At 35.8% G+C, this 10,489-nt stretch overlaps 2 protein-coding genes across 3 annotated transcripts; both read left to right on the top strand.

Moving 5' to 3' along the window:
- LOC124214289 (PSME3-interacting protein) lies at positions 1 to 3,277 on the top strand. 2 transcript variants are annotated; one of them, XM_046616531.2, is made up of 6 exons: positions 1 to 293; positions 646 to 744; positions 874 to 1,093; positions 1,220 to 1,287; positions 1,961 to 2,270; positions 3,036 to 3,277. In XM_046616531.2, the coding sequence occupies exons 1-6, from the start codon at positions 197 to 199 to the stop codon at positions 3,037 to 3,039; spliced, it is 798 nt and encodes a 265-aa protein (XP_046472487.1). In that variant the 5' UTR covers positions 1 to 196; the 3' UTR covers positions 3,040 to 3,277. The 2 variants fall into 2 exon arrangements, with proteins under 2 accessions (XP_046472487.1, XP_046472486.1); XM_046616530.2 differs by having other exon boundaries at positions 4 to 293; positions 1,961 to 3,277.
- Positions 3,278 to 3,553: 276 nt separating this feature from the next.
- strat (RAB interacting factor STRAT) lies at positions 3,554 to 7,374 on the top strand. The gene is made up of 2 exons (XM_046616532.2): positions 3,554 to 3,831; positions 4,535 to 7,374. The coding sequence occupies exons 1-2, from the start codon at positions 3,706 to 3,708 to the stop codon at positions 4,772 to 4,774; spliced, it is 366 nt and encodes a 121-aa protein (XP_046472488.1). The 5' UTR covers positions 3,554 to 3,705; the 3' UTR covers positions 4,775 to 7,374.
- Positions 7,375 to 10,489: the final 3,115 nt, after the last annotated feature.

Raw genomic sequence — 10,489 nt, 5'->3', positions numbered from 1 at the left:
TGTTTTGCTGCATAAAGCAGTACACAAATTCATATACGAGATACCTTTCTATTCGTAGAGCTTCGTGCCGTCAAACACAAACCGTGTTCTGTGAACAACTTCACATAAGTAACTTTATTCGAAGAGAATATCTGGGAAATACATTTAATAATACGGAATTGCCAAAATTTATTCCGGTTTATTAACGACTGTTACAATGAGTTCTGGATTCATATCAGAAGCTGAAATAACTGAATTACGGAAAGCACGACAAGAGGAATGGGATCGTGTAAGATCAGCGGATCAACCGTTAGGTTAGTTAAATGACCATTGATCAGACTATTATTTTTTTAATTCATTTTCACTTCTGCTTTTATTAAAGTATTATTGTAGAAATAGCTCGTCGAAAGATCCATGCATATGTAGAAGAATTCGATAGTTTCTAAAGAGTCTCTAGATAATGCCTCGTCGTTATATTGTTCTTCATACCATGTTGTGAAAATGACAGTAACCTACAATTCAACCTGGAATAATTCAGAATCGGATTCTTCACATTATTGTTAACCCTAAACACTTGTAGAAGATTTAGTAACACAAGTTTATTCTACGAATCACACCAATCTTTACGATTTTGGCCCTGTTAATGCTTTACCTATTTTTCAACAGAGGCACCAGAAGAGCCTTACGATCCAAGATCGTTGTATGAACGATTACAGGAGCAAAAAGGCAAACGTGATATGGAATATGAAGAAGCGCACAAGCTCAGTAAGTGACGATTTCTTAATACATCTTTTTTTGAGACAAAAAATTTAAGGTTAATGCGGTTCAATGATGAAAAGAAGATCCCGGAGTCTCAAGATTCAATTATGTTAACTATGCGTTACTGTTTCATAGAAAACATGATAAAAGGCCTTGATGATGATGAAGTAGAATTTCTAGACTTAGTTGACCGTACCAAACTTGAAGAAGAACGTAAAAAAAATTTAGAAGAAGAAAAAGAAATGAGGGATTTTAAAGCAGCTGTTGCTTCGTTGCATGAAAAATCTTTAGATGAAAGGCTTAAGCAGGAACTAAAGAAACCCCAAACAACTAATAAAAATATGTCTAGTGGAAGGTGAAGTACTACTTGCATTATTATTCTTCCTTCTCATAGTTTCACTCTTGCCTCTAGGCTGATTAAAAATATCTACATTTACCATTTGTAATCTAAGAATTATGTTGATCAAGAATAACATTTCAGTGGAAGGAATTCCCAGCTAAGGTTGTTGGCTGGAGCTGTTGTCAAAAGAACTGAAAAACAACCTAGTGGTATGTTGCTTGCTTAATGATGTTTTATTTTTTTGGCGTGAATATCTTTCAACTGTATATTTCTGAACTTACGTATGGTGAATACTTTGAACCACAGGATGGGTCACTTTGAGAAAGGAATATTTGAAAAAAAAATCAAGTCTTGTAGACTTTAAGAAATATAAATTTGGTACATATACCCTTTCTGTATAGCCACTAAATCGAGTGATAAGAATCAGTCAACACACAAGGAAAATGTTCATAATCGTTTTTCTGCAAGTGCTGATATTGTGATTTTGTAACAGAATTTCAAGTAAACGAAGAGGAATCTCGTATTTTTTGTGATGCCAGTAAATCAGCAGTGATAAAAATACTGTAATAAAAATTGACAATAGTCGGGATCATGCTGTACTATATGATAATGCTCTGTTCTTCATGACTTTTTAGTACTGTACTAGACCGATTTACAGTATTTTGCCATCAATTGTAACAATATCTCCAGTTTTCTCCAATTTTTAACTCATAAAATTTAATTCAATGACTCAATAAGCTGGAAAATAAATATCGCATACAATCAATCTGAAATCAGGTTTTTTGTCGTGCTCTTTTTCCTGAAAGTCACTATAACTTTCCTCTAACCTATTATCGAAGAACACCACGCAATATAAATTCCTCATTTGTTTTGTTACTGTAGGCAGTGATGATACGACAAAAGGAAGTAAAAGAAAACTATCTGAAATAGAAGAAAACGGTGATGTTACAGTGCCAAAATTGAAAGAATGCTCCATGCATGCTGTACAGACTGCAGAAACTTCAGGCGAGAAAGTTAATGAAACTAAATTTGCTACAAAGACTCTTACAGATGTTGAGGAAGTACTTGAAAAGGCGACTAAGATGCCTGGAGGAATGAAGTGCATTGGAATTTTGCCAGGTCTTGGTTCTTACCAACATTCTAGCGACAGTGAGGCCAGTTCGGATACAGATGAAGAAATTGAACATACTAAGTACGATCTTTTAGGCCGAAAAATAGAGCCCGTTAAAACTGAAGAAAAAAGTTAAAGACTTTATGATATCGAGCTTGTAAAAATAACATTCGTTCCCTGATAAAGACGCACAGAATGTGATCAGGACTCAAGAATAGCCACAGATTCCTACCTGATTATCAATTGCTCAGGCGTTCTGTGTGCTAATTAAACTTGACATGGACAGAGTTTCATTTTCAATGATTACTTATGAGATTAATTAAAATGAATGCAATCGTTAGAACCGTAATTATATGTTCCAAATTGTTAGCCATATCATTTTTTACGATTTTATGTATGAAATAGTTGAGAAATTGAAGTGCTTGAATTGAGCTAAAATTTTATTAAAGATCCATTGATATCAGAATAAATCACGAATCTTGACACCATTGAGAAGTATAATGTATGATATTAAGAATCAATCAATTTTATGAAACGTGCATATTTTATAGGTACAAAAAAAATACTTCATTCCACACCAGATCTATAGTCTGTTTTCGAATTATTAATGAACAAAGGAGGAATTCAATTATTAACAAATATTATCAATGCAAATTTGTGATACACGTTTGCTTTGCCAAAAGTTTTTGCTATAAGTTATGTACTTAGCACATTACACTGCAGTGTATAACATGAAACGAAATAGCGTACCTTTCGATCGGAGTGTAAGCTAGGCTTAATTAACTAGAAGTACCTGTAATGTATCATAATTTTGTTTCTCAATTCATAATTGAAGTATTTTTTCAGTTGATAAAATATCTCGATGGCAGAAGACACCAAAAAATATACATTATATTATACACATATTGAATAGTTTTCTTCAAAGTTTCTAACATACTTTGAATTGTACCACACGAGATACTTGGGAATATGTTTGAATTATATTACAAGTTACACATTTTAAAAAAAAATTTGTTCTTACAATTCGTAATAAACTTCAAATCCACATAGCGGCACAGGCGAAAAAAATAAACAATAAATAAAGCAAATTGCCTCCCAAGCTCTGAACTTTCCCTACCTGGGTTTGAATCTTTTCTGCAGTTTGAAAACGTCTATGTAAGAATACTCATAGTTCGCGATATTTTTATTAGTCTATATTGGTATTGTTTCCGTTAGAGGCAGATTTTACGATAATCTATTGAATGACAGGCGGTTTTCGCAACCAGTTTTCACCTAGATGATTTCAATTTACCCGCCTATGAAATATCGCGATAATCGAGTCGCGTGAAGATAGCTGAAACCGAAAATCTCGGACAATGACGAACTTCCGAAGGCCCACCCGATCCCGGTGGCCGGCGCGAATCAAGAAACAGCATAACCTCAATGACAACAATCCTAGTTGGACATTCGTATGTAAATAATATACAAATACAAGTGTATAAGCATCGCCAGATAAGTTACTTCCGCTAACTCAAGTATGTCGTCTTCGGTAGAGATTGAATCGTTGAAGGATGAGAACGGAAAAAATATATATACGGTATTATGCACATTTTGCTCATCGAAAATATTAAATCCTGGAAGCTCAACCTACGTGAATATCGAGGTAAGCCATACCACGTAGAATACGCAAGTAATTGCACATCACTTTGACATCCGTCGGCTGAGATTAAATCCCGACTACTGCTCTAAATCGTCTACTAATCAACCCAACAATTCCATGTATGTGTATACATGCATGCAAAACAACAAGTTATGCGCGATGCGAGTTGAGCATTCGGTTCATTATTCATAACAAATCACGCATGAATTAATCACCTAATGCTGTCAAAGTAAATGTAAAAAACATACGAGGAGTCGCATGTTAGCCAGCGAGTGAAAGTGATTTCTACCTACGGAATTTACAAGGATAAATATTTCTCAACTCGTCAACTTCTGACGTTTGTCTATTGCTCATCGAATAGAGTTGTGCTTATTTTTTTGATGGGCCCTCGGTGGCTCCTGGAATAGATTAACATAGAAAATATCATTTCCATTACACAGATACCTTGACGCGATCCCATTGGCCAGATCTAACAGAACGAACCAATGACGTTGATTGTATCTCTTATGTCCCTCTCCAACTCCTAAACGCCTACCTAACTCTGATTTTCGAATAATGATTAACTCTACATACCGTTTGATACTTAAGTAATGACGGAAACAATTTGTTTTAAATAATATTAAGATTATTTGAAACCGGCATATTACCTCGAAAAGCTATGGATTACAATTCGGAAACTGAAAAACAAATATATGTTTTGCGACAGGTAGCGGTGAAATTGCATCGTATGCAACGAAAGGACGAAGAAGAAGTTGAAGAAGAAGAAGAAATATCGGACTATTGGATGGTAGACGATATGTTCACCTTTGAAAACATCGGCTTTTCAAATACCGTCGAAAACCTCAAATATCTAATTTGCGCGGACTGTGAAATCGGTCCCGTAGGCTGGCACAACCTTACCGATCAAAAATCGTACATTGCTTTATCCAGAGTGAAACATGACTGATTTATTCATTACTTGTCGATATACGCTATTAATCAATCCGCGAATCATATCGCGTGTTCGTCTAATTGATATTAGATATTTCAGTTAGTCGTATTCGTCGTCTATATATTTATATACATATATAGACTCTATATAAACATATAGAGCCGTCAACCCAATTATGATATTGGTTTTAATATACAAAAAACTGATGTAATTAATTTATTATCATGTAATTAATTACAACGACTTACTAGATTAAAGACATCGCACCTTCAACCGTGCGTATAAGTAAAAAAAGTTAGTCCTATTTATTCGACAACCCAATCGCGCGACGCATAAATCGAAAATACTGTATAACTCGTGCTATTTCACACATACGTAGATTGTATCAAACGGTTATCATATTATATTCGCACAACAACATTTTTTACGCAATGTTGCGATAGGATGCGGTTATGAATTAACAAGATCATTTTAGTCGAGGGGATCAGTGAGGTTGGTTCACACCATACCACCTATGTACCTACATTATATATTTATATGTTATGTATACATCATTTGGCAACAATCGTGTGAAAATCTTGTTTACACGTAATCAGAAAGATCACGCGAGTAACTTTGTTGAAAGCTTATGAATTACTTATTATCAGAGGGAACAATATATTGGATTACTCAACGACACAGTTTATACTAGAAATACTCGCGATATTTCTTAATAAATTATGTCGACTTCTGTTTTTAGTCATACTCGCTCATGTTACTTTGTAAGTACACGCTTAAATTCAGATCATATAATTATTCATAAACATACGCTGCCTGAAGATTCTTTTTAGTGCTGTAGAACAGGGATCGTGGCTATTAGGCCAGTTGATCGCGACCACGCAAAGAAAAATACATGACTCTGTCCAAAAATATTTAATCTAATTCTCTACGGAGGGAATTACGCGGGATTAAATTGACCGTTTTCAGACGGACGAGCAAAAAAAAAATTCGACGAAACTATTTTGTTAATTTAAGCAAGTATTGTTATCGCCGAATTCGACAATAGCACTTAGTTGAATCAAACGAATATCACTTGACTCAAATAATCCTTTCCCTCCGTGTGTGGTAAAGATTTGAAATTGGTACATCGCACATAGTTTGATTAAGTTGGTCATAAAAATGTGATCAGAAGTTAGATTTTTTGGTCTAACAATAAGGTAACAAACATCTGCAGTTCTTTCTCGTGTTTGCCACTCTCAACCGCACCTACATAATAAACATCAGTTTGAAGAGTATTCTTTCACTTTAATAACAAATAGTACTTGTTAGGGTTTTATTTATTAAAGTTTTACATATTGTTGCAAGTAGACGCGTGTCAAATGCATATAACTTTTACTATCCTGACCAAATAACGACCTATGCATCGTAACGTGCCGCGTAGATTTTCGTCATTACTGAACTTCCGGTGGATCATCTTTCGGACAATTACGGCGGGATAAAAACAACCAAACCAAGACTGAGTCGAAGTGGGAAAGCGCTGCGCTATGTCCTCGGGGAAGAAAAGATGAAAGTAACGAATACATATTCATCTATGGGGTATTCTAAAAATTTTCTAAAGGTGGTGAAGCCTCATTTCTTTTGCCTTTCGAACTAATTAATTAACGAATTAATTAGAAATTCTTTCTGCTTTTTTTAGTTGCTAGACGATAAGTTTTCTTTAAAATCTTCAACATTCGAAATATGAAACATGACGATTATCCGTGCTTTCAAAATTCGTTATTAAAATTCTTCAACGTTTTTGAGAATGGTAAACATTTCAGTCTCTCGGTATGTTATATTGCATATTATTGACATTCATATATTACTCTTAATGGACAATAAAAAGATTATTTCAGTATTTATTCCAACGTTGCATTGGGAGCGTCCTTATTTGAAAGTACCACACATTCCCACGCGTGCGCCTTTTAATTTCGTTATATTAATCTTCATACGACCATTGTACGTTTTTCAGACTTGCAAATAAATTCAGTGAAAATACCGCAGCTACGACGGTGCGGTGACACAATGATTTTGCATAATAAGCCTGCAGAATGCCTTCCAGGTACATTTGTCGCACACGCCCTCTCGCGATTTCAACTTCTGATTTTCTACAAAGCTCCGTGAGATGTTGAAACAACCACATTCGGTGCTTTCACATTTTTAGCATTTCATTTCAATTCACAAATTTGGAACTTTGATACTGTGGACGAACGAATCTACTATTATTTCGGGGAAATTTAATTAAAAACATGCGAAATTCTTATGAAATTCGCAAGTAGTGAGACATCAATATCGTTCGATAATTTGGCAGGAATATTCGATCGACACACAACGAGGAGTCGCCTGATATAATCTCATTGTGCCTTTAAGGTCAAACTAATTTTGAACACCGGTGAGGAAGGGTCTTAATTCGCAATCTTGACGAGCGGCAGTCTAAGCACCGAAATGATTTAGGATAGCTTGCGAAATCTTAATGCTACAACTTCATTAAAGTTTTGAAGGAAATATCTGCCCGACAATGTGAAAAATGTTACAAAGTCTTAGCTTGTATAAATAAATTCTTTTCAAAAAATTAAACAATCTGAAAGACTATACTGCAACCTGCCTATATTACAAGGTCTTTTTATCTCATGACATGCGAATCGTATCAGCTTCTTATTCCATTTGATTTCTAGTCCAGGTTAGAGATGTGGGCCAGGACCAGATATAGCTAGAGAAAATGGTATGGATACCACGAAGTAAAAAAATAATTATCATAGAGGAGAGAAATGCTTTCACCATCCCACTGACTGACGGTAACTCTATGTCAAGTTTAGTAACCGGAATGCATTGTCTGCCAAGCTGTGTGTATAACTATGGGTTCAATTCGTAATGGGAGAAGGCGGATTGTGAATCAACGAGGTGAATATAATAGAGCTGATGGCTCGACAATCGCAGTCATGATTGAGTCACGACTCACGTTCGAGTTCGAGTCATATCCATATAATAAATACATGCATGACAGCCATTAATCTTGTGGGTAAAATTCAACACTAGAATTTCGATTGCTTTCGTCCCGTTTATCCGGTGCAAATGATAATAACTATATATTATGACAATCGCGACGAACAGTTTCGTGATTCAGTTTCAGTTTTCTATCACTTTTGAATCTCTATGTACGGTATTGTTCATCAATGCCTTAAGCTTCCGGCTTACTTGTTTTCCGGTCCGAAATAAAATGTGAGCTCAATTCTACACGAATTATGTGAGAATTACTGGCGATGCAGCCGACGTGAGAGATTTGGAGTAATTGTCACATAATTCGAATAGAATCGAACTCGCATTTGGTTTCGAACAGAAAACGAGTTAGCCGGAAGCCCGAGACATTAATGAACATTACTGTACATTACTGTACGTATTTATAACGGTAAAATAATTCACGCGACGGAATTTATGGTCAGTAAAAAAGGGAGATCGGTTGTTGTTTCTGTTTTAATTTTTGGCACACGCGTGAGAACTTGCGGCGAAGTTTTATTCGATTCGAGGAAGTTTAACATTTCCGGCACTGTATACAAAAATCTCGTACGACGCAACGAGTGCTATAATATCTCCCGGCCTTCTTACTTTTTGTATCATAAATGTTGTCGCGATGTATTCAAATGACTCGGTTACACAATTTCAATTTACTATACAGCTTTTCAACCCTTCGATACTATTCAGGTACCTCATATTTACATTTTGGTACAGTCTGAGTCGAGATATAAAACTCACCGTTCGTAACCGAACCGGTTTGAAGAGAGTTGCAATGAGCTCACGGGTGGCTGGAAAGGAAAAAAGGTTTTCCTACGATGCCCCAGCATCTTATTCGTGGCCGGTGATTCCTTACCGCTCCCTCAGACGAGAAAACATCATCCCTCAATCGTAGTTGTTTATTTGGGGGAGAATCACCCCGTTTTATAGGTGATTCCGCGGTTTACCAGAAATTTGATCTGCAAGGAAGAAAAGTCTACGACCGCTTTTTTCAATTTCACAGTATAATTGGGGTCCATGACATTATTATTATATTTTCGCCGGTTTCAGAACTTCAAAAATTCGTGATAGATTGATTCTCAAGCCTGTTCGAACCAAATGTCGAATCTTTCCTCTCGCTCCAAAAACTCTAGAGATTGCTCATGATGATTTAAGCATATCTGAATATCTTCAACGTTTAAATTATTTCTATGGCCGCAAGATATTTTTTCAAGTCAGTTATACATATGCAAGTTTCCGCCAAGTCTCATATTCGAAAAACAATCCTAACTATTTTATCGTACGCTTTGAACGCTGACACATACGGGACCATAGTTCGCAGACCACCAATATGAGCACAGATTTCGTGACTGAACAAAAAATCAGGTTCTTTGGTACATTTCTAACTAATTTAAGTATTTATGTACCCAGGTTATTCGATCATAGTCTGATTACTTGTAAATAAAGCCCAGCCACAAACCATAAAATTGAAGTTAATTTATTCCGTCAAACGCCAAATCAGCCAGATTTCTATTTTTTTTTTTTAGACTTCTGAAATTGTTTAGTTTTGATGGGATGCAATTCCCGCAATGCCCAATTCCAACGAATCGTAGTTCTCTTCAGGAATAAACTGTACCGTTTATCATGCCGAAACGAAAGTTGCATTGATGTGTGTCAGATTATTTTTTGGTCTGCTACAATTTCCGTTTCTGGTATTATTGAGAATTGAATAACATGTTGTATACTACGTGTATCGTACACATGAATATGGATGGGTACGAATATCCATTACATTACCTTTCGCAATCGAAATACAATCATAGATGCCAAATGTTTGCGTAACAAAAGACTTGCCACTTCATATACACATTGCTTGAAATGTAACGAGCGAAAATATGCGTGCGAACAAATTTTACGTTCAAAATTTACAGTTATAGAGTGTCCAACTTTAATTTCCATATTTGTGACCGGCGAATGTGGCAAGAAATCTTTACGACAAAGCTGCTTGATCTGTTTTCAAAGAATTATGTATGCTCTTGGCAACAAAAAATTAGAAAGTAAATTTGTAGAAGCCAACGACACCTAATAATGAAGTATCATTCCAATAATTCTCTGCAATTTTCAAATATTCAGTTCACAGTGGCAGTCACGTGCGAAAATAAAAATGGATCACTGTGTATATTCGTTTACCAGTATAGCACGCGTACAATGGGATACGTAAGAAGAAATTGAGATATATGTGTGAACAGGAGTTCAGGAGGGACGTAAGAAAACATTTAACATACTTATTCCACGCGAAACCACGTGCTTACTTCTTTTTTCTCACTTCCGTCTCTTGGTGTATGGAAATATTTCTTCGCCCAATATTTACCCTCGACATTTTTCTGTACATAAACACAAGTGGTAGGTTGAGTAAAATATTGTCACTATTTCTACTACAGTTTACTTACACCTGCGATTTGCATTCGGTAAGTTCGCGTTTTTGTTTGCAAACTAAAGGAAAATGTTTGCTTGGGAGAAATCTGGGGGCAGTAAAAGAGAGGCGATAAAAATCAAGTCAGTCCCATACGCAGTCTTACCTAGTTTCTCACTGCTATCGGGATATGCAAATAGATCAGAGAATATAATAGGCGCCACAATAGACGCGACTTGTAATTAATTCTAATTTCTTGCGAATGCGCATCGCCCGAAGTTCTGTATGTTAAAACGTCGCATACTTGTGTG

The sequence above is a fragment of the Neodiprion pinetum genome, chromosome 3 (assembly GCF_021155775.2).
Source record: "Neodiprion pinetum isolate iyNeoPine1 chromosome 3, iyNeoPine1.2, whole genome shotgun sequence".
NCBI lineage: Eukaryota > Metazoa > Arthropoda > Insecta > Hymenoptera > Diprionidae > Neodiprion > Neodiprion pinetum.
Note: the sequence above shows the minus strand (reverse complement) of the source record. Positions and strands in the feature narration are given on the sequence as shown.